The following is a 24900-nucleotide window of genomic DNA, read 5'->3' on the forward strand; positions in this document are numbered from 1 at the left end:
GTCCAAGCATCTAGACAGTCTGACTTGCTAAATTCATTGATTCACATTGAAGACAGGCATTTTTAGAGGTACTTCTAATATCCAGTTCCATTTCTGTCGAACACCCTCAGGATAGGTTTCATTCCTCAGGAAAGGTTTCTGTTCTTTCAAGAATAGAAAGTGACTGTCTCCAGCAAGACTTGTTCTATTCCATACTGCAGTTTCTTCTTCAGAGCTGTCCTTTGCCACCTTCATCAGAGGGAGGCTTTACTAAAGCTGAACTTAAAAACATGTTAGTTTTGCATTTAAACTGACTCCTTAGTTCTTCTTGTGTAAATCCATTTTGAGTATCAAATGCATCAACTTTTACTGCCACACTTCCCAGGGCAGTTCTATATAAATTAAACACCCCAGAATATAACCTGAGTATCCAGGTGTACTTGCTACACCTTTTTCAGTGTGAGAGAGAGCCAAGTGTGCAGGTTTGAGGACAACAAATCTGTACAACAGAAGAGACAAGAGAGTAAAAAGGTTGAAGGACAAAACTGATTGCAACACACTTGTAAAATTTTCACTTCCACTTGAGAAAAAAAAATGGGAGAAGGCACTTTATGGTGCTCTGCCTTTGTCATATGATAATCCACTCCAGTTAAACCAGGTCCCAACATGAAAAGTATTCAGGGTAACTTCAAGTTTTAGCCAGAGTGAAGGAGGAAACATTTAGTAGACACAGAAGATGCCTTGAGGGAGGGAAAGTGGTACAGAAGAGAGAGCATTTACAAAGTGGAATCAAGAACTACTTGAAATAGCCAAGATATAGAGTGTATGAACTAAGAGTAAAGGGTAAGCCAACAGAAACTGAGAACATGGACAGGTGCATCTGTTTTCTGTGTCTGTAATATACTGAAACAGAATTGGATTATATTAGAGCAAACCTAAATTAAGGCCAAAACAAGAACAAAACAAATCTTGAAGGGATAGGATGTCAAATAGAAGAGTCAAATAAGAAAAGGGTCTTCATTGGGAATAAAGCCTAGAAATACCTAGAAAACTAACTCACAAATATGTTAACTAGAGTATTTTACTGTAGAGAAAGAGCTTGGTGCCACAAACATCATAAAAATTGTACTTGCTACATTACTAACATAATGCTATAACAGTTAGAAGTGTGCAGAGAGAAACAATTAAATTATAACCTCCAGAGAGGCTGGTGAGATGCAGAACTAGAGCTACAGAGGAAGACTTCCACAGAAGGAATACAAAGAGCAATTCTGAATATAAAGACAGTGGAACTGAATACACAGAAATATGAATCCTTGGATATCCTCTGGGTATAAATAGAATACCTATACATATTATTGGACCTCTCTGTACTAGTCTCTGGGTTGAGAAAAATAGAGAAATTATGAAACTGAATGCACAGAATTGATAGAGGTGGAAAAGTAACAAGTCACAACAATGTGAGACTTCAGCTATCAAGAAGCAAGTCAAATATCACAATGGGACAGAAATTCAGAGTGGGGTAAAAAAACCTTGACTTTGCCATAAGAAACATCCAGGTACAAATTCAGATAGTGAGTGTGTACCATTAGATTTAATGTCCAAGGGACAAATGTCATATCAAAAAGTAAGGGTATGACACAAGCAGAGAAAAGAAAATTAATCAACTCCTTAGTAATAAAGCTGTATAGATGCTATTTGAGAGACCACTGTTTTCCAGAATGCATATGTACATTTCTGATCTGCTCTTGAACCAAGAATGTGAGAAATAAACTTGTAGAGTTAAATGACAAAAAGGACATTTAAGACAAATGGGAAAAACTCTTCCAAATTTGGAAATCTGACATTTAAGAAGACTTTTATGTGGCATCATATAAGTAATAAAAGGAAATGTAGAAAGGAGAGAAATTAATTTTGAGGAGCAAATAGAGAAAAGAATGAAACAAGTTCTTTGAGTTCATCAGAAAATGGAACCCTACCAAACAATTGGTGCACTCCAAGGATCATCCAAAGTTAAGGGAGGAAAAGAAGACAAGAAGGACAGCATTGTGACTCTAATAAATGTAACTGCTGAAAGTGGGGAACTTCTTTACCTCGTTATAGTTTTTTTCCTGATTTTTGTGACCAGAATGACACAAAAAAGAACAAAAAGTTATTAAATCAGTGATAACTGATATTTTTAAAAAATTATGAAGCCCCCAACTCCAGATGGCCACATTCAGTGAACTGAATCTGGGAAGTGACTGAGCTACCAAAAAAATCTGTGCAATATCATTAGAAACAGTTATTGCTCCAGAGGACTGGTGTACAACAAATACAAAATATGTGGTTTGAAAGCTGTAAGAGTAATGTAGAAAAAATTAGACAAGTCAGTCATAGACTTTTTGAATTATCTCAAATGATAATTTAAAGAATAACACATAAGAATAAATAAATCAGCAAAAACCACAGCTAATGGCATTTACCACATGATTTTCTTGTGAAGCAAAAAAAAGTCCCAATTATTTCCTTTTGATTCCTTTCCTTTAATTTCTTTGGGAATTCTTTCATGAAGTGGTAGGTAACAGGCAATCAGTCAGAATGATGTAGCTAGTCAAAAAGCCTTAGGCAAGGTAACAGACAAGCTATTAAAAAATACCATGGAGGGGCTAAAAGGTAAAGTTTTATTGTGTAGCAGAAGCTGACTTCAGATATAGATGTTAGAGATTTTAATTCTTGCAAACAGCTAGAAGAGGGGATACTTCAAGGATACTGAGCCTGGCCATGTCGATAAATTGGTTGGTTGACCCCAGGACAGGATCTAAGAAGATGTTTACGGCAAGTTTGTTTTCATGCCTTCCACATGAAACCTGGTCCCATGGCTACTCTGTGGTTCTTGCCTCTCTGACCCACCACCAGACTTTCCCTTCACTGTTCCTCTTCCAAAGGCAGAAGACCTTGGGCTGGCCCTCATCCCTTCATCACTCAGCCTCAAAAATCTGTTTTGTCTTTATGTCTGAGATGTCTTGGTTGACTGCAGGGAGAGGCTGTAGAGGTGATTATGAGATCCAATTCCTTCTCTTTGCCTGGTCTAATCAAGACATCTCACAGCATTAGAACAGTTAATTTCCATCAACACCAAGGGAAGGTTTAGTTCCTGAGCTATGTAGGGCTAGAAGCCATGAATGGAAATTTCCCAGATTTTCTTTCCCCATCCATTTACAAGTCCCAAATAAACAGTGCAAAAGATGGACTGGCAACTTCGTCACATTTATGTTAGTCAGTTGAAACTAATTTCAATGTTTCCAACTATGAAGCATTTCTTCCCATTTCCAGAATCACTTAGCTCATTCTCCTGACTTTTCAGGAGCCTTGAAGACCCTTTCATCATGATGTTCTGCATGTAAATAATCCAGCATGTACCAGCCTATCTGTCTCCAGCTTCCCTGGTTTTCATAAACAATTTTGTGCAATACGTTTACTCAGAGTGTTGTTAACTTTGGACCAGCTCTTTGTGCAGCAGCTCTGCGTTGCTTAATCTGTTTATTAAAATATCTGTCAAAAAGACTAAACAGCAAGAGAGAAGAAAGAGCAGATGGCACCAAATTATTTGTGTTAGTCAGAACCAGGGATGGCAGTGAAGAACATCTGACAGAATTATGTATGTTCAGTCACCACAACAGCAAATGAAACTCCATATGGAAGACTGAAGGGTAAGCTAAGCTGGGGGTAGAGAGAGGGAGAGCATAAACAATGTGCAGAACTTTCAAGTGGCACTAGCCATTCCCTTGAGAAATTCTTTGTCGCATACAGGCTAATGAAAACCATGGCTCAGCCTATGGTTGTGTTGACAAGGGAAAAGCAGGAAATTAGCATGCAGGAAAAATGAACTGGCAATGTATACAGAGGGCCCAGATATTGCTTCATCTGGAAAAATGTAAGCAGACCCATCTCTGGCAACTGCAGGAGAAATTACAAAGCTGGGAAAGAGAAGTTGGTAATGAAAAGAATTAGGGGCTTGGAAATATTCCCATGGAGGGACTGGAGGGATTCTAAAGTCCCTTGGCTTTAGAAAGGAGGTGAATAAGAGACAGGGCAGTGAAGGTTTACAAAATAATGAATGGCCTAGCATGGGCAGGTTGTGAGAACTAGTCTCAAAACTCAGAACAAGAAAGATAAGAAATGGGAAAGACAGGCTGAAAATTGAGCAAGACTCAAAGGGTCTGGATGTAAATATCAAAACAAAATATCTGGAACCGTTGCAAAGACTTTGTGGAGCAGATAATAAGCTTCATGTTTCAGGGCTGAAGCTGGCCCATGCTTATTTAGCAATCAAGAGACCCCTAAGGGTACAGAGATGATTAGTCCACAGACATTTCCATGGTTCATCCCTCCTTTCTTTCGGAACATCTGGGGCTGGCAACTCTCCAAAATGGGAGATGGGACTAAGAGAACCCCTCGGGCCAGATACATTTGGTAATTCCTGATTGCCTAAAAAACATTCTAAATTGCAACTTCATTGTTATTCCCTGTGAGCAAACAACTTCTATGCTCTTTTTTACTCACCTCTCCATGTTAGTCCCATGAGATTTTACCAGCCAGATGCTGCATGTGTGTGAATGTGTATTTAAGGAACACTTCATGACTCTACAGTTCCTGTATTTCCTCAGGGCTTCTCTTTGGGGACTCCGTATTAACTGGATTGGCTTTTTTTTTTTCCTCTAGCCTCCACAAGTTCAGCCTGTGTCAATGAAATCTCAGACCGGACCTCCGCTTGGACAACTGTCACAACCACGGCCTCCTCCACAAGGTACAGTTCTCTGATTCCCATGACAGTGATGACTTCTATCAGTTTGCCTTCTAAATAAAAGGTATCAGCATAAAGGTTTCACTCCTTTTCCAGTTCACTGCCAAGCAGGCAGCAAATTCAATGTACTACCAAAGCAGATACTGTCATATTCCACAGCAGCTCAGAAAGTGGGATAAAAAAATGGATATAGATCCAGTTGACACCACTGGTAGGACTTGGCTTAGCAAAACAAGGCCACTTGAACTGGCACTGGAGCAGGATTCTGGGCACAGAGTATATTGTGTTTGCACGAAGCTGTGCATCTACAAATGTTGAGAAGTGATGAGGAGATGCTAGTGTTGTCAGGCTTGGAACAAACATCAATGTTGCAATGCCAGGATCCTTGATCCATCTGTCCAAGAGTTCCCATCTCAGCAAGGGCACACACCCAGCTCCTTCTGACAGGAGAAGCAGGTTTGACTTATGTGGCTTGGTCAGAACAACAGGTTTGGCTTGTTGTCCTGATGTACACTGAGGTGGTGAAGCACAGGGCTGCCCTGTGGGTAGCCAGATCACACCAACCATTTACAATTCACATAACTGATTAGACCCTCATTACTGGCACCTTCCCTTCCTTCCTCCATTTCAATCTTCTACCAAATTAACATCCTCCTTTAATTATCTTTTCCGTCACAGCTTTGCTGCATCCAAAATGCAGCGTTTCTGATACCAAACACATCTAGGTAGTCTTGGCATTCCACAGTATTACTGATAGGAGCTGTTGGCCTTGCAGGATTCTACTCCCCATCTGTGTCCAGCACTCCCCTTCAATTCCCTGTAAAACTTTTTCTTACATAACTCTCCTGACCACCTGTAAAATCCAACCAGACCTCACAACACTATCTGCAACTTTTGTCAGGTTCCCGCAGTATTATCTGTCGTGTCCAGCAATTTCTCACATCCTGTCCAATTGTTTTCCACATCCCCTTCTGTTCTGAGATTCTGCTACTAAAGCAACTGAAGGTTGCTGGAACAGAAGTATGGATAGTGATAGGATGGAGTGTCTCACATCAAACTGCTGGGCCCCTGAAGGGACTGCTGGACCCAAACCAGCAGGGTCAGCTTTCCTTCCCATAGAGCTGGTTCTCCAGTGACGACACCTTCCCAAAGCAGGAAGTGCTCACCAAGGATAAGAAACACTAGATACATGAAGGGCAAGGCAGGTTGAAGTGACTCCCTTTGGAGAGAGTGTAGGGAGTTTTTTTAGTGCTGAAGAAGATAGAGAAATGGACAGCTCTAGAGAGGAGGGCATGACACCAATTTTAGGCCTATAAAGGAAGATTTGCCATATTCTTCTCCATGAAGCTACTCTGAAGAGTCTCTCCTGTTAGCAAACCCATCCTTCCATGGAGATGTTCTGTGCTTGTTGCCCACCACATGCATTCCCTCACGTTGATGTCTGTCCCTTTCAGGTGGGCCGCGCCAGCCCCAAGGATCTCAGCCTCCACGAACAAACGCACCCCCGCAGCAGCGGCTGTCTCCTCAAGGACAGCAGCCCCAGAGCCCCCAGTCCACCTCTCCTCAGCAGCAAAGGTCACCTGGATCTCCACAGCAAGTCCGATCAGCAGCTGGGTCCTCTCCAGTGCAGAGCTCCAAGGCAGGTGCCTTCCCTCCACAGCAGCCCAGACCTCCTGCCCAAGGCCGGGCTCCCAGCCAGCCCAGCCCCACAGAAGGCTCCAAGCAGCAAACCACCCCACACCCACACCTGAAGTAAGTGCTCTGAAAAACTGCTACTGTCTGGAGATGTTAGGATAAGGCTGTCCAAAAAGTATCCCGAGCTGACAAGGAGAATGTATATGTGTTGTCAGGCAGCAGTCCCCAGGGACAAAGGCTGCACAACTGTAACTTCAGAGGTTAATGTGTACCCCAGCGTCAGGAAGAACAGGTTGTATTTGACACCACTAAGATTTCACACTCCTCCTCTTGTTCATGTGCTCACTGTTAATTGTGTGCTCTACCATGGCCATATCAGCACAGCCAATGCCTTCCCAGCAGGGTGTATACTCCTTACAGGCAGCAAACACCACAAAATTGGCCAGAAAGTGATGGAGTAACTCCTGTTGAGCTATTTCCTAAGTGCAGGAGCCACAGATGTCCTTTTTGCGTTTGGTAGCAAAAAGGCAGGGGAGACAGGTGGAAGTGAAAGTGGCCCTCTTCATGTATATAAAATTCCAGATAGTGACTGTATGGGGAAGCACTCTTCTGGAGCAGGGCACACTGCTGAACTACTGTGGATCTTTGGAAGCAGCTTTTACTGTCACCCTTTGTGGAGAATATCTAGCTGGCACCATGGCAGGAAAATTGACCAAAAAAAAGTCTGAAGCTGACAAGAAAGTTAACACAAGCAAATTGGTATGAACAGGCCAGAACAAAACATAGGCTAGGAATAAGAAGACAATTTCTGAGAAGCAGAAAAGTGATGTTCTAGAACAGGTTTTCAGTGATCATGTTTGCATTATCAAGGCAAACAAAAAGAGGTGTACTTAATTCTCACCTTCTCCTGTTGAGACTGAACTCTGTTTTCCCTTTCAGCAAATCGCAATCCCTGACAAACAGCTTCAGTGTATCTGAGTCATCTCAGCGAGGAAATGCCACCGAAGACGAAGCAAAAGCTGAGACCATCCGCAACCTGAGGAAATCTTTTGCTAGCCTGTTTTCTGATTAACAGTCCTGCAGCTGGATTTGTGCTTTTGTCAGCCCTCACTCTACATTATGTCATACCTGATGTCATCCTGGAATACTTTGAATGAACCCAGCAATTTACAACTAACACCTGGGTAAAGGGAATTTAGAAAACTACAGTTGTTTTAATACAAAGAAACTATTTGAATAACAGTCTGAAAAGTGACTGTATAAAAGTGTCACTATTTGATTGAGTTTTGTGCATAATCAGAATCACATCTGTTCAAACGACTGAGTTGTAAAGCAAATTTTACTCTTGCTAACCCCTGTGGAGTCAACACAGTTATGACAGTGCAGACTGGGTTTTATTTTGATTTGTATATAGTCAATACAATTGTTAACTTCCAATTACTGAATTCTTGTTAAGGTCAAGCTAAAAAAAGAAAATTGGGCTTCTTTCAGAAACGCATGTGCAGAATGAAGAATAAGTATTCATTGATTGACAAAGTGAGCATGCTTGAGCATCCAGTGAACTGTGGAATTTCATTATACCAACTTCATAAAAGGTCACTTTTCAGAGCAAAACTACATTCAAGATAAATACAGTACCAGGCATCAGTAAGCACCAAAGATCACACAAGCAGGTCAGCCAGACGGACTGCTGCTTTGTTCCAGATCACTCTGCTCATAGCAGATAAAACATCTGTTTCATGCCTGGCATTTATGTCCCCTGTGTGTGATTCCAAAGTTCTGAGAGAAAAATGTCATGTTCTAACCCTGTAGCCTTAGTTCAAAAATAACCTAAGAAATGGGTCTTCCACACAAAAAAACAACTTCTTTCCCTGCCCCTGAAAACACCCAAGTTTATATTCACAGTTCACACAAATTCCAGACAAAATCCAGCTAAACTCCCAGTACTTTGGTGACTTGGTCACATCTGGCTGTGTGTGTCCCTCAGGAACATGCTTAATTAATAGCAGAGCTGATGAAGTGCACATAGTTGTGTGCTGAGTGTTCCATAATACTGAAAGGACAGAGAAATGGAGAGAAATCCTGTCTCCTGCCTTGAATTCCCAGTGACTTTGCAAGGGTGAATGCAAAATGAATGCAAGGTGACAAACTTGCAACAGAACTGGAAAATTATACTTCACAAATAAGATGACCTGGGTCCTTCCTGAGACACCAAACCACAGGAGGGCATATATGGGATTGTCCCAAGCAGGTAACAATCAGTATTAGTTCTCCTTGATCGCTCCCAAGAATTATTCTTCCAGAGAAGACAGAGATGGATCCTTGCTGGCGTGCTTTCCCTCTAAGCCTGCAACACTGAATGAAGCTGTGTCTGTGCACATATACTGGAGCTGGGGCACACAAACCCCACAAAATCTGTGTTCATGATTGAAAAAGCTCACCCTGGGTAAATCCACATATTTATAGCTATTTATACCAGCTGAGAGCCTACCCCTAGGTCTGTTTAGAACACACCTAATGCACGTGCCAGTCCTCATCCCACCTCCTCAACATGCAGTTTTGAGGCAAAACTTGTCTTTGTGCTTCCCTGGCACACAACTTCATCATGATAATACTTAGGAATGCCCACGGAGGTCAGTAAGTTAAAAAAATATTTGAACCAATGTCGCAGATCTTTGCTGTCACTTAAACAAGGAGATCCCCAAAGCAGCAAAAGCAACAGCTGCATTTGCCATCATGGATCTTATGATTCACTGGTGGGAATAAAGCCAAACAAGGAAATCCTTTCTGCATAGCACCTGTAATGAACATCTAAATCCAATGAAGTCATCTGGACCTTGCATGACCCACCCCTGAGCAGGCCTTTGCACATATAATGGCAAGTAACAGCATAGCTTTTCCAGATATCCCCTCAAGAGACTCAACTGGATCAATGATTTATAGCTCAAGTTCAGCATTACAGAACCACCTTATTCTCTGATGGTTTGTCTTCTGTTTTGTTTTGTTTCTCCTCAGTTCTGTGCTGTCCTTCAGGGTTTGATAAGCAGTTTACAATGTAGCATCATAAATGTATTTCATTATCCGAGGGGAAAAAAAAAAAAAAAAAACACAGTCCCTGCTGTTTTGCAGTCTCCAGGAGCAATAAAAGAGAAATGGCCTTGAGCAAGCAGTGTCCCACTGGCAAGAGAAGCAGATTAACAGGCTGCACTATATGGAGAAGAGGTAAAACAACCCTGGCAGGAGAGTATTTCCTTCTGTAACATATCCCTCAGCATGGTTTTTGCCTTTCCTTACTAAACAGTCACCAGAGATGATGAGACAGGAGTGAAGGTTTACTGCAAGCATCCTCAATTGCTTTATCCCCTAAAACTCCATGATCCCCTCACCAACACAACGTAAACAAAAAAGGAGTGGTGACTAATACAGCATGGCCCTATAAATTGACCAGAGTTCATTGCTGAAAGTGCAACAGCTGGGTCATTTGCTGAGGCTGTATTTGAACACAGCAGGGCTGTCCTCTGACAGACCACAGGAACAGGATGGCACTGCCACTTTTGATACCCTGCAGTGACCCAATCTCTTCATTTGCCTACAACTGCCAGCTGTCACTTCCCAAGGGACAAGCAAACAGAATCGCATCTCACCACCTGGCTTTAAGTTGCAACATCAAGTACAAGTGACAGGCACTTTCAGCTTAATTCAGTTAGTCCACAGCTCCTGAAAAAGCACCTTCAGTTCTAGTCACAGAAATGCTTTAAACCACTGAGTTGATTTCCAAAGTTGGAATGATGAAAATCCGTTGTGTCCTGTAACTGCCCCAAGAGTGCACTTCCAGTCTGCAGCCATGATGTTCACATGCTAGATGTGGCTAGCAGGAGATTCACAAATCATCCCACTTTCAAGTCATTTTTTGATGCTGGCTTTCTACTCCAGAATCCCTACACTCTAGAAAAAAGAGGGGTATTTTCCTTTTACATGAATGGGAAACTAAGGTATACCCAAGAGGCATTTCGGTACCTAAATATAACAGCAGGGGCAGTACAACAGAAAAAATGGTGAAGAGAAGCTACATTAAAATCACAGGGCACACAAGCCCCACAGCACACCTTGGGATCTTTCTCATACAGATGTGAAAACTGAGCACCTGGTCAAAGCTTCTTTTGTCCTATTTGCATCCATTTTCTTCACATGGAAGTCAGGAAACATGAGTAGGTTTGTGTTTGAGTCCAGCCAAGAAGTAGCTGGGACACAGCTACGATACCCAACCATATCCACCACCTAGAAAATTCGTTTACATTTTGCTCTTTAGCCACAAACTGAAGAGTACCTTGACTTTCTTGTCATAGACAGGTGTGGTATTTCCAGAGGAATGGAACACACATTCCCAAGCAAGCTAAGATCCAGAAGAACAGCAGTCCTACTTGTAAATGCAGTGGTATTTTACAGTCTTCCACTAATCACAAGCAGGTACATAAGACCTCACACCTTGTGCATAGCTCAGTTGCTTCATCTGGTTGGCTTAAAGCTTCATTAATAAGATAAAATACTACACAGAAGAGCAAAGGATAATAGTTCCTTACTTCCAAGTGACTCAGTAGCAACCTTTACAGTGCTAGATACTGATGAGTAGTACAGGTAAGGAATGCTCATTTTAAGGCAGTTCATCTTTTGTGACTTCTCTTTTATCATTTGCAACAGCAATGACACACACACTTGACTTAAGAGCAGGCAAATAAACAAAGCAAGCAGCTAGTTTTCAAGTATTTCCTGTTTTGCCTTCTAATTTTATACTGTTGGTCCTGAGATACTCAATTTATACCCTGTTTTGTGAATAACAGGAACTCCTCTTTAATGAACTTTGCAGTTCCAGCTAAGTCAGGCTAATCTTTGGCTCATGACACCTCTACTAGAATGTGAAGGAGAATAGATAAAGGGAAGGAATATCTTCAGGTCACTTAGTGGGGCATGGGTAAAAGGGCTGAGTTCATTACTTCAAAAACGAACATTTCAATGACAAAATCCAGGATAAACTGAACCTCTGGCTGGCTGAAGTATGACTTCGTGGTTGTCTTCATGGCAAAGAGGGTCCAATTCCAGAGCAGCATACAGCTTGCCAGCAGGGCAAACCATGTGACTGTCATCAAGGCATTGGCAATGCAACTACCACTGGCACCACAGAATTAACTTCTCACATGCATTATGCAATCACTCTTCCCAGAAGCAGCTTGGGAAAAAAGGAAAAGGGTAAGTTATGAATTAATTTATCAGTTGAAGCTCTGTAACCTTATCTGAGTATTATTTATCCATTGCTGAAGCACTCATCACAAGGACAAAATGGCACAAGACCAATACAGTGTAGACTTCCCTCTTCTTTTTTACAGTCAGCTGAAAATAACAATTAGGAATACAAAGAATTTCTGCAAACTCTAAGAAATCTGACTATACATTTCACTGGTGAAAATGCTTTTGGAACAAGGCAATTCAACCACTGATGGCAAATGTTAAAAGTTAACTTAAAAAAATAAAGCTACATTAAAAGTCTTAGTAAAACTATTTCTGTGAAGTAGAAAAGGAAGAAAGAAGCAATACAACTTTTGACAGCAAAATAAAGTATTATATTTTACTTCCACTGGCAAAACTCCCTGACCTTACTGAAGTCAGCTGATTTTATACAAAACAAGAAGATGAACCACTGAAATCTCACCTGAAAAAGCACATAAGTATTACTGATTAAATAGCTTGTATTTAACAGGAAACGTCATTGCATTTCCACAGCTGCAATTTCCAAAAAGTTTTAGAAAATAGTATAAGTTGTCACAACAGTCATTAGTACCATTCACATTTATAGAAACACTGAGATCAATCACCTTAAAAAATACGTCAGAAATTAAAAGTTCTAGCAAAGTTTAGTCATTCCAGTCTTCCTTTATTTGAGCTCTCCAGCATAACCTTGCAGGTCTTATCAGGAAACTTTAACAGTGGTCTTGTTAGCTGCTCATTAGTTAATAAGACGACACTTGAAAGGTGCTCATAACATGCTATGACACATTTTCTTTTGGCAAGATATCATCTGATCCTTAAGTAATGGAATTAAATGGAATTTACTGAAGTCAGAATTCATTTTACTTCTCAGGTTGTTGTGATCCCATTTCCACTGCAACCAGGTTAGCCTATTTAATTCTTTAAGTACGTCAGATAGAGAGAAAAGATGCATTTTCGCACTACTTTTAGTTCAAACACAGTAAACGCAGTCACGTACTACAGATCCTTATTTGCAAAGTCAAGGAAAAAGTCAAAAGTTTTGCTGCTGATTCTTTGTAAAATTGCTCTGCTTCTGCTTAGACTTCTGAGGTGCACTGTAGCATGACTTTATTCAATTGTTTGTAAAATTTATTGTGTTCTAATATTTCCATTGTAAAGAAAACCCTTTGCTGTATTCTTTGTGCAGTAAATAACAATACAAAAATGCTTTTTATCTAATAAAATATTAAAGGAAAAAGGAAGCAACACTTTTAAAAATTTCCATGAACACACACCTACTATAACAGAGGCAGTATCCTGTTCTATGTGGTAACTTTTTGTTAATAAAGATTATGAATTAGCCAGGTAAATTTTATACAAAACTTTTCATCCTGGCAATTCAGTAAAACTCTCCAAATAAGACAGACAACTAGAGGGTTTGTATTTAAAGTGCTCTTTATCTGATGCAATAAGGATTTGGCTGGTATTCTGGTCTCTAAGTAGCACTTGACAGATGATTAAGGGCAAGGAGGAGGGGCAGCAGAACAAATTGCTCTAAGTGGTAACTCTTTGAGGAACAGACCTTAAGTGCCAGGTGGTACAGCACTACCAGAGCACCAAACAAACCCAGCCTCCACGTTTGGGACATCACAACGCACGCATGTTCTTGACACAATCTGAAGGCAGATGTTAGTGCCTGGGATTTGCAATCTCCTGCAGTTAGAAAGCAAGCTCAGCGACTACAAAACTCCCTGCAAGAAAAAGCAGCAATCAAATGAATGCACGGCGAATGTCCATGGGGCGGCCCCGGCTGGGTCGAGGTGGGAACCTGTCACTGGGACCAGCTCGTCCTGGAAGTGTTGGGTTTGCTCCAGGCAGGGAGCCAATTGGGTCAAAATGTGGTCTGAATGGAGGAAACTGACCCGGTGCTTCTCCCTGGCCAGGAATGAGTGAGTTAATCGGGTCTCCAACAAATGGAAGTGTTGGTCTCTCATCATATTCTCCCCCAATGATCATCGGGGGATAGATTGGATTTGATGGGAATGGGTTGGGTGGAAAGGGATTAGGATAGAATGTGGTGGGATGAAAGGGGATTGGATGAGGTATAGGGGGCAGAAGCATCATGTGCCTCCATCTCAGGGCCTCCTTCTTCTGTTTCAACTTTTTCTTGTATAGCTGCAGACAGAAAAAAAAGAGCATTTTAAAACTCTCTAAGTGTTCCAGCTTCAGCAACTGCATTAAGTTTTACAGTACTTCTCAAAAAACTGCTCCTCACCAGTCTGAAAACCCAGAGCAACAATTCCCTTGCCCGCCAGAGACCAGGCAGAGCACCCTTGGAAGATCTTTAATCCCCAGTTTGAGCATGCACCATGTAACATGTTGATGCTCCTTTCCACTAGTCTGACCAACATGCATACACAGACCACCACACTTTTAAGCTAAACTTTAACTCAAAGTTACTGCCTCCCAAAGTCTATACTTAATTCTCAAACTAAGACTGACCTCAGAGGGATTATATAAAAAAGCCACCTACTTCTTTCCAGTCTGTGTCACGAGGCCTTGCAATAGGATCTACAAAGAGAAGCAAAGAATTAGGAAAAGCAACATATCTTGTGTCACAGATACCTGCAGTTTATCAGAATTTAAAGAATAATCAAGATATGAAAAACACTTGTGGTCAATACATCTTTTTCTAAAGATAATGGATCTTAAAAAATACAAAGCTCCAGGTCCATTTGACAGGTAATGTTCTTGCACACCCATTCCAAGCAAGGCATCATCTCCAAATGTTAAAGAGAGAAAACTAAATAGAGAAATCCCAAAAGCATTGTCTCTGCCTCTGCCTTCTGACAGTACTTCCCTTGATTACCTTTGTTTCTTTACTCTCTTGTGAGAAATTGAAGCAGGAATATATCTTCCCTCCACTTCCTAATAGCTGCAGTAGCCAATACACGAAGGTAGCAAAGGAAACAGATTAAAACAAGGAAAGCCTGCACCACACAATGGGAAGTAGCACGTGGAGCACCAGGAGTGACTCAGAAGATTGCCAGCCATCTTCCTTGGCAGAAAACACTGCATCCACCTAAATCCCACCTGACCAACTGTACTGAGTAGTATCCTGAACAACTACATTCACTCACAGTGTTTCAATATCATTACTGGTCGCCTGAGGGGACTCTTTATCAAAACCTGTCAGAACTAATGCCTCTGTTAACATGAGAATGTAATTAGAAAAAGATGTGTCTCGACATTACCTCGGAAATCCCGCAGATACATGAACCTCCAGAGAAGCTGGTCATTGGAAGCTGTGTAGAGATCACGGCAAACAGCAGAGAGAGAGATGAGGGAACGGACATCCAGAAGTCTGAAAATCCGAAGCTTGAGCTCAAGAGGAAGGACCACTAACCCAAACACATCTGGCAAGTTCAAAGCTACAGAAAAGAGAATGTTAGTTCAGAAAAAAACAGAGTAAACTTGACATCACTTAAGTAGTGCTTCTATCTCTAAAGACCCTAAAAGAAAGGAAGATCATTATAATCTGTCCCTTACATCGTCTCCCTTTGCTGCCTGAGTTACATCACTTTTCTGAGCAACTTACTGTGATGTGACTCCTTGCAAAACAGCTCTCTTGCAACTCTAACTACAATTACAAGGTGCACAAAATAGGGCAAATGACATTTTATACGGAGCACTATGCCCAAGAAACATAACACCAAATTATGCTTATCGGCTATAGAGCTAAGAAACAAATGGGGAAAAAAATAAAAAAAAAGGCTCAACTTCATGAGCCTGCAAAAAACACAAATATAGAGCACATGCTTCACCTAAAATCTTCACACACTGAGTCTAGAGGGAATTCCATTGTCTTCAGAATACAAAGTTGAGCTCTTTTATGGTAGTAACTATGCCGAGAAAGCCTGGCTTCCTACTGCTTCACAAACACCAGCCTGGGTTACTTCCTACCATCCTTTCCAAGCTCCCAACAACCAGTTCCTAACAAGATCATTCCTGAGGTCAGACTTCCAAACATGTAGCTAAATAAATTTTTCTGTTTTGACAAAGAAATAGATCAAAACTACAGAACTACTGCTACTAAATTATCATGGTAGGATTTCCTCATCATTATGCAAAATCAGCCACTCCATTTCCATCCCTGAAGTGAGACTAGAGCAATCAAAAATTACAACCAGAATTATATAATCATTTTCTGAGTTACAAAGATTAATACAATTGCTTTAGCAAGTATATTTTACTTTATGCTTACTGTTTATATGCCTATCACTGAACAGCTGTTTCTAACACTCTTCCTTCAAGGCTTTAGATTGACTCCCTTTCTTACATCCTCAAAAATTAAGTACCATCTCTAATTGTAAATATTTTCTCTCACCTTGTCGGGCAGCAGCCAGAAGAGAGTAAACCAGCTGATCTTTAAAGAGACGGGATAATTTCTGAAGGTCTTTGTAAACACCTGCAACCTTCTCTATCAAAGAAGAGAGGGGAAAAGCTTAACTTCAAGAGGTTATAATGCAAAAATTATATAAAAATTACAGCTTTCTTATTAGCGCAACTTTAATCTGCTTGTGATCTTGATGTGAGCAGCTCTGCAGCTAGAGTGTAATTATCTTGCAACAAGTCAGTCACTGATAAGTTAGAAACCAGTTCCTTGACTGAGCTAAGCTTTTCCTTTGGCCTAAAAAGGCACAGTTAAAGGAAAGACTTGAGTTCTCTGGAAACAAACTGATTCTCAAGCTCTCAGAGTTTCCTCTGTCAAATTTCAAAACTGCTGCCTAACATACATCTATCTTCCAAAAGGCTGCAACTTTCATTTTTCTGACAGAAGTATTCTTCTACTCTGTTCTCTGAAGAAAGAGGAGCAAGCAGACTTTACTGTTATACTGGACACATTTCATCACTCAGTTCTTCTACAACCTTGCAATGAGACTTGTACATCAAGGACTACACAGAACATAGGAAATTGAGTCAGCCTGGACTGCCAATAAAGCAACTCATATCCTTCAGAGAATGTAAGGATGGTCAGGTCTGTGCTCACAAAGATCCACATGGATCTGCCCTTCTCTCCTCCCTCACTTTAGTTTTTCCTCTAATTTTGGCACTCTGGAGAAACCTATGTGGTCAGCACATATTTTCTGACAAAAAGAATTAAGCAACTCCAGTGCTACAACAAGAGTGTACCAGCCTCTGAAGTCCTGAGCTGCCAGGCAGAAAGGGGCTATCCCCCAGCGCTGCCCCAGAGATTCACACATATGCCTAGGACCTCATAAATAACAGGCATATGAGCCAAAGCATAAACTGACATTTGCAAGGTTCTTTCCTTACATTGTTAATCCAACAAATACAATTTGTGTTAACAACAAAGTGTGAGTAAATGGCTACACCCTGAATTCCTTTTACCACAAAGTTATGACTAACCTAAATGGTAACCACGTTTTTGTTCTTTTCTGCAATTCTGTACTTATTTGGTGCTCTACTAAAGCATATTCTTACCCACTGTGGCCCTTACTATGAAATCATAGTTCAGGCATACCTGGATCCTGAAAGCAGACAAAGGATGATGGCAATAGCTGGATTCTCTTAACACTTTTAATCTCTTCATTGATTTTCAGTGTTGCTACAAATATAAGAAATGAAGACATTTCAGAATTGAAAACACAGAGAATTACTTCAGTAATGAAGTAATACATAGTCTGGAAGTTGTAAGGCTTGCAAAAAAAACCATAAAAGAAGCCAAAACATTGTAGCTGAAGCACATCTTTTTCCTTCATGTCTGGCAATGTGTACCAAAGTTCCTATGAAATGAGACAACAAATATACTTTTACAATATCGCAATGAAAAGGCCAGCTGAATCTCCAAAGGATTAATCTATTACAACAAGAGGGAAAGAAACAGTTAACAGGGAGACTGGAAATGCCAAGAGTATTCAGCATCAAAAGTGGCATCTCCTGCACCTCAGCAACCCAAGTAATAAAGGTGCAGCTCAAAACACACAAAAGCACATTTAAGTTTTCTCTTCCTAAACAATGGTGATACTTGGGAATGTGCAATCAGGATGAAGACTTGACTGACTTACCATTAATAGCAATGAGATCTCCCAGAGGCACACAAGTCAAACCAGCAGAACCTTCTGCACAAAGGGGATGTGTGTACTGTAGCTTATAAACACCATTCCCTCTCCACTTCTCTGGCATAGAGACTACCTTGGCTTCTATCCCCTACAAAAGTAAAGAGATAGCAAACACACTGTCATACTTTTGCAATGTACCAATGCTGAGGGTGAGAAAAGGATTAGAAGTTTGGAAATGGCAGAATGATGCTTGCAATTAAACTCTTGGGCCAGTCCTAATGACACAGTGATTATGAACATGTCGGAGTTTTCACGTTTTCCACAAAATTAACAGCAAATCTAAATGAGGTTCAGTAATTTTTGTCCTGATAGCAACAAACGTTCAGTGAGCACTCACACCTATTTCTTTGTGACACATCCCTCATTCAGTCATCTGAAAACTCCAGTACATAATTAATTTTCTGCACCAAAAAAAAAAAAAAAAAAAAAAAAAATGGTTTTGCACCTTTTCTGTGCACTTACAGTATCTGACAGGGCTTTAAGAATCACAGTTTGAAGTTAGTTAGAAAACCTGAGTCAATTAACAGGTTTGCTGTCAATTTCATAATGAAAAGGCTCAGCCGGAATATTGGAGATATTGATGCAGATACAATGTGACAAAAAGTAAAAGTAGATTCTTTCTTTCCTCTTAAAACTGCAGGGCAATCATCTTCCCTACCTCCAAGCCTGCTCACTGCCATAAACAAACTTGATTCCCAGTGGCAAATGTATTCTTTACACAGTGTTTCAAATTCTGGGGATGCAATGAACTTAACAGATATATTTAATTGGTATTGGTCAACCAGATACCTACACGTGCCTAGTCAGCTTCACTGCAAGAAAAAATATGAGAATTTAAACACCTGCCTGAGACCAAGTCTTTTTCTCCATGTTCAGCCATGTATTAAGAAAGATAAAATGTAAAGTGAAAAAGTGAACTCATACATTGTACAGATGTACTGCCATAGGTGCTCAAGTGTGATACCTCTATAGATCAGTAAAACCAAAGCCAAACTTGACACTTAGTTGAATATGGAATTAGAGACAGTTTTTCGGCCTCATTAAGCACCAGTTTACAGAGTATCATTAAGATGACACCAACACTTAAAGCAGTATTTTGGGGAAGTGCTACAACCTAAATACATCTGCACATGCACTGTAGTATAAGGCAGAAGCAGGAGGTTCAGCTGAGTTCCAGTGAGGTTGAGGACCGAAAGAAACACAGGGACAGGCCTCTTCCTCCACACCTAAAAGTTGCTCCAGTCTTTAGCCTGAAGCCTTTCTGTTTAGGGAAATTAGAGAAGCTGATTCTTCAGCAGCCTCTGCAGCCAATTGACACATACAAAGGCAGAAGCAGATCCTCAGAAGCATCTTGTACATTCCACAATGACCCAGAAATTTCTGTGCGGTGCCTGCACCTACCTACCTGAGGTACATAGCCTGTCTCCATCATGAGAAGATGAAGCAGAACGATCAAGGCATCAGTGGCAGTGGTACACTCAGCAGAAAGGTAGAGCATCTCTAGGGAATGGGGTATTTCACCATCAGCAGCTTCACTGCACAGCATGGGTTCGCAAGGATAGGAACCTGTACCTTCTTCCAGGTCAGCATCCTCTGGAACTAAGCCAGAAGGAAATTCTAGGCTGGATCCTGCCTTCAGGGGAAAGCAAAACATACTTTTGTTCAGAAAATTACACCTCTATATACATCAACATTACACATCTGCTTATTCCAGCCTGATTCTCGCATACACGTTGTACAAATTCATTACAATTTCATTTTCCACCATTCTAGATGGAGACTGGGATTAAATATATAGCCTTTGGATTTTTTAATCTCTATAATGTTAACCCTTCATGAACGGGTCTGCCATTTTATTGCATATACTAACTGAAGATAAACTGATCATTATATATTAAACCTTCATCAGAATTTTTGCAACATACACATGAATAATTTAATCACTAGAGTATCACCATATATTTGAACCTAGCCAATTTGCATGGCAAGTAACCAAAATAGTAACTTGGGCTGCCAACAAATACAACAAGTCTAAATAGCAGTGAGGAAAATAAAATCAATCAATGCAGGGCCCCTGCTGCCACCTAAGGAGGACAGTAGCTTCACTGTCGCTCCCTTTCTTCTAAATCATGGCCTGTTATTAATTAACTGGCAAAACTACACGCAGACACATTATTTATAAAAAGCAGAATGAAAACTGTAAGCAGATTTACCTAATGTAGGGGTCAGGAAAGGGGAAAAAAAGAGGAGCCTGTCTCCAACACTGCCTGTTGCATCTGCTCCTATCTAGAATCAGGTCCTCAAGAAGATAGCACTGAGGCAAGCAAGAAACATAATCCTTACTTCCTTAAGTGCATGTTCCAGCAAAAACATTTACTCCTGTAAACCTGAAACACTTTGGGCTCTCTGAACTAGCTTCTGTGCCACAGTAATATACAATGAATAGAGACAAATTTCCATTCAAATAACTGACCACGTATCAGATAAGTATAAGGAGCCAAATATTCTCAAGAAATTTACTCCTTTATAGTACAGCAACTGACACAACAGGATACCTTCTTTTTTTTGTCTTGTGCTGTACAGGAAAATTCTCATGCACTTACCCTTTCATCACTCTCTTGAACTTCCACCTGAGCCTTCTCATTGTTAGATTGCTCATTCTGCCCTTCTGCTTTTGGACTGTTGGCCTGCCTTTTGTTGGAGGTCAAGGTGGATGGCTCATGACCATTCTGAAGTGAGGGAGGAGAAGAAGGAGGAGGAGGTAGGCTGGGTTGTCCATCTGGCTCGTCCAGTAACAAGCAGATCAAATCACCAGAAACAATCCCATATGAAGCTAAGGTCTTCTGATCCTCTGTGAGAGCATCTTTTCTGTTCAATGTTATTGAAAATGTGGTATCAGAGCTGCAAAATAATTTAAGAAAAAAAAACAGTAAGGAAACACGGTTGGCTGCACCTGGATAGCCACACACTCTACATGGCAATTGGTGCTATGGTGTAGTTGACCTGGTGATGATCAGTCAAAGATTGGACTTGATGATCTTGTCCAACCTAAATGACTCCATGATTCTACAATTTTAGAAACGCATAATGCATATTACAATAGTACTGTGCCATGGAGCTTAATCCATTATTAATTATCCATATGTTAAAGAAATAGTGGGGAAAAAAGATTATATTGAATTATTTCCCCCATGTTTCTCACCAAGTACATTTTTAAGTTGCCGTAGCTGCTTGGTAAATAAAACTTCACTTACAGAAGTTGTTCATAAAATAGTTATGAAGGAAAGCACACAAGAGCTCTTCAAAACAGAAGATATCACAGCTAGAAAAGCTAAATAAACTACTGCCTCGGATTATTTAAAAATAAATAAAACTCAACTCAACCAACACTTTTTATTTAAAAATAAATTTATTTTACAATAAACTTATTTAAAAATAAATATTATTTAAATAATAAATATTATTTAAATATTAAATTAATATTAAATAAATATTATTTAAAAATAACAGTGTTGAAGACTCAACCAAGCTAAACATTAATTTCAATGACCAGCAGGTGTCCTATAGAATGCTAACTGCAAATGAGGGTAAGAAAAAAAGATGCTTCAGGCCAAAAAAACGCAGAAATTAAACTGGTTAGCAGGGAAGCAGCTACCCCGTAGCTGCTATAAAATACACCCACTGCAGCAAGACAAGCAGTAACTTCAGATGTCTCCTGCCCACACTGCCGTGTGAATCACCAGCGAAACACCAGCACGTCGGACCTAATTAAAGGGTTTGTGACACAATCCCCTCAGCCAACATCAAAAAACGCTCCCTTTTACACGTGATTCATTTTCCTACGGAGGATGCCGTGAGTTCTTCGCAGATAAAGTGTTTATGAAACTTAAACCGAGATTCTCCAGGAAGTCCGACAGAAGCGTAGAACTGAGACCATACAGCGTTTTGTAACTTAAGCGCCGGGCGGGAATCTCGGTGAGCGCGCCGCAATCCGCATTTCGCGGCCGAGCGCTCCCGGAGTTTTGTTTTCCCGCTGCGCAGTGCCCAGCCGGGAAGCAGCCCGCGGCCCAGGCCTGGAGGAGCGCGGGCAGTGGGTGCCGTGGGCCGGAACAGCGGGCAGGCCGGGAACGGCGGGACGGCCGGGAACGGCGGGCAGGCCGGGAACGGCGGGACGGCCGGGAACGGCGGGACGGCCGGGAACGGCGGGACGGCCGGGAACAGCGAGCAGACCGGGAACGGCGGACAGGCCGGGCTGTGGCAATCCCCGCCGTGCGTCCCGGGCCCGCCCGCAGAGGGCAGCACCGCGCCCGGGGCAGACCCCCCCCCCCCCCCGCACCGCGTGGTACGGCCCCGCCGGGCCGCGCCGCGCACCGCCGGCATGGCCTCCCCCCACCAGCTCCCCTCGCGATGGTTCGCTCCGCTCGCTACCTGAACCCCCAGGCGGGCAGCAGGGCCAGGCGCAGCTGCGCGCGCAGCTCCCCCAGCGTTGGCTCCGCCCCCTGCACCTCCAGGGCCGCCGTTCGCTTCTGCAGCCGTACGCGGAGCTTCATGACGGCGGCAGCGGGACCGGGGGGAGGTCTCCGTACCCACCTCGTGCCCCGAGCGGGCCCCGCCGAGCAGCGGCGGCGGGGAAGGTGGCGGCGGGGCGCGGGCGCAAAGGCTGCCGGGCCGGGCCGTTGTTTTGGTTGTCACGGCACCGCCTCAGCCCGGCCCCGCCTCCGGGGCTCGCGGCACGCCCCCGATCGCTGTCTCTGCGTGCCGCGCAGTGGCCCGGCCACGATCGATGATTGGGCGCTCGGCTGTGCGCGGGGAGGGGCCGCGCCGGAGCCGCCATTGCTGCCCGTGTGACGCTGTCGCTGCTCCGGCGTCTCTTTTCTCCTTTCCTGCTCAGCCTCTTAACCCTGAGATGGATAAGCCACTGGCGGGAGTGGTTTCTGTGCCTAGCCTGCTTGGCATCACATGGCGAGGGTGGTAGGGCCGCTGCCCTCCTCCTCAGTGTAACACCGGGCCAGGTGGTGTTCTGTTGGCAAAACTGCTTGGGAGAGCCTGGCTGGGTGTTAAACTGCTGGCGAGCGTGGAAATGCACAGAGGGAAAGGCTGAAGGAGAATGTTACCCCCGAGAGTGTTTAGTTATAAGAAGCAACTCGATTTTTCCAGACCCGACTGTTGAGTCGTCACCTCAGAGGTGGTGCTACAACAGCTGTGAGCAAGTAATCGCCAGAAAAGTATGAAGTGGTACAAGCTGAAGTTTACCGGCTTCAGTTCTCATACTCCGGGGAAAAAAGCGCTTCCCCGGCGCCTTATCTGGTAATGCACATCCGGCAGGAGTGTAATGTTGCCTGGCGGATAATATAAAAGGCAGATTTTTTTTCAAGTTTTCATTTTGTTTAATGAATTCCGTAGAATTTTCAAAAGCAGTAAATTCAGAGGTAACTTAGAACAGTGCATATTCTCAGATCATCTTGGTTTTCTAATGATGAAACGTGGCTTGCAGCACATTTCTCCCTATAAAGAATAACACAGGAAAACTGGAGTACTTTCTAGGAATATAATAGTAAAGTAATAAGTGAAATCAGGACCTAGCTTACACAGCTACTATCAAGTACAACTGCTTATTAGAGGCCTATTCACATTGTTTAATGCTGTAGGAAGAGCCCTGCTGTCTTCTTTCAGCACCTAGGGGCCCAACAGGAAAAAGGGGACTTGAAACTTACTCTTTATTCTGGGCTGCAGGTGAAATCTCCTTAATGCATCTAAACATGACCATCCAATTATTTTTAGAGTTGGCTGTCAGAGATGTCTCAAAGTGAAGGGCAGCCATTCTCCAGTTTCAGCATGTCAGTAAATTCCTCAGTGGAAAGAAGAGGCTTGTACTGAAGGTGATGAAAGAGGCTGCTGAGCTGGGACACCACTTGCTGGACAAGGGAAGAGCTGATGCCCATTACAGTTAGCTTGGTGTAACTTTTATCAGCTCTTCCATGACAGACACTAAAACAAGTGATTTCCTGACAAGCTGCACCCTTTGCCACAACCCTTTTGAAGGAGTGCATCTGCAGTCATCATCAAATGGGGACACATCCTGGATAAACCCAGAAGAGTGGGTTGCTGCAGCAGAGGGGGATGAGAATGGAACTGGCAAAGAAGTAGAAGGAGCACTGTGCCTCTCAGAAATTCTTTGCTCTCTCTTGAATAGGGTTGAATCCAAAGTGTGTCATGCTGCTGCCACAACATCATTACTATTTTCCTTTGGCCATGGATGTCCTACTCTTTCATTCTTCAGAGTTATCCCTGTTGCAGCCACTTCCTGTTATCCCACTGGCTCTATGGCATCTTAGTCCGTGCTCTTTTGGAAGGGTGGACATTCCTAGCATGAGGAATGTCCATGGTTGCAGACATGGTAACAGCAGGTTCTGCTAACAGCAGAACCACCTTTTTTGTAGCTTGCACAAGCTGAAGGACTTGTGATGTGAAGTGGTTCAGTCTGTCAGGAGCTGACTTCAGTCATTATTAGGTAACCAGCTACACCAAGTTACACCAGTTAGACAAGTTGCAAGTGAGCATTTTTACTGCAATTCTGTGAATTTTTCCTTTGAACTTTATGAGTCATGCTATAATGTAAGGCTTAGACACGTTTTCCACACAGCAGGAAAACCTAGGAAACAATTAGGATGAAAAGCTAAAACATTTTCCTCAACTTTCAAGTTTGGCAAATTTCAAATGACTCAACACCACCATTATTTTTTCCTTCACAGATCATTCTACAAAAAAGGGCTGTTACTCGATGAGTTACAGGTTTTCTCCACCATTTTAATTTTGTCTCAAGTGTGCAGGCAGGAGACTTTCAATGGCCATATATGAAGTTGACTTCTGGCACTTGTCAAAATAGTACAGGAAAGCTGTATGCCTAGAGGCTTGAAAAAATGGTTGTGTACAGAGGAATTCTGACTTTCTGCATAGTTCACTCTTACCAGAAAAAGCGAATTATTTTTAAGTTTCATTCATTAAGATAGTACACAGTATGGTGACAAAAGAAAGGTCTTTGCTAGTAGCTTGGAATGATTATTGAAGACAATGTGGTTTCTCTACTCAGGGTGCTTTAATTGAGGATGCTTTTTA

The 24900-nt window shown here is 42.1% G+C and overlaps 2 protein-coding genes across 3 annotated transcripts in view; one reads left to right on the forward strand and one right to left on the reverse strand.

Moving 5' to 3' along the window:
• Positions 1-9486, forward strand: part of LOC136361771 (synapsin-3-like) — a 169515-nt gene extending 160029 nt beyond the window's left edge. The window contains exons 11-13 of the mRNA XM_066319910.1: positions 4684-4768; positions 6220-6517; positions 7340-9486. Of these exons, the coding sequence (XP_066176007.1) occupies positions 4684-4768; positions 6220-6517; positions 7340-7472 (516 nt within the window). The 3' untranslated portion in view covers positions 7473-9486. The remainder of the gene's footprint in view (positions 1-4683; positions 4769-6219; positions 6518-7339) is intronic.
• A 2506-nt stretch (positions 9487-11992) lies between these two features.
• Positions 11993-22526, reverse strand: FBXO7 (F-box protein 7). Of its 2 annotated transcripts, none has more exons than XM_066319911.1 (9): positions 22213-22524; positions 20388-20685; positions 19190-19417; positions 17731-17872; positions 17187-17270; positions 16029-16121; positions 14896-15072; positions 14175-14212; positions 11993-13816 (listed from the first exon to the last, which is right to left on the reverse strand). In XM_066319911.1, the coding sequence occupies exons 1-9, from the start codon at positions 22332-22334 to the stop codon at positions 13412-13414; spliced, it is 1587 nt and encodes a 528-aa protein (XP_066176008.1). In that variant the 5' UTR covers positions 22335-22524; the 3' UTR covers positions 11993-13411. The 2 variants fall into 2 exon arrangements, with proteins under 2 accessions (XP_066176008.1, XP_066176009.1); XM_066319912.1 differs by having other exon boundaries at positions 13697-13816; positions 14144-14212; positions 22213-22526.
• Between the last annotated feature and the right edge of the window lie 2374 nt (positions 22527-24900).

This window comes from Sylvia atricapilla, chromosome 5 (assembly GCF_009819655.1).
Source record: "Sylvia atricapilla isolate bSylAtr1 chromosome 5, bSylAtr1.pri, whole genome shotgun sequence".
NCBI classification, from domain to species: Eukaryota; Metazoa; Chordata; class Aves; order Passeriformes; family Sylviidae; genus Sylvia; species Sylvia atricapilla.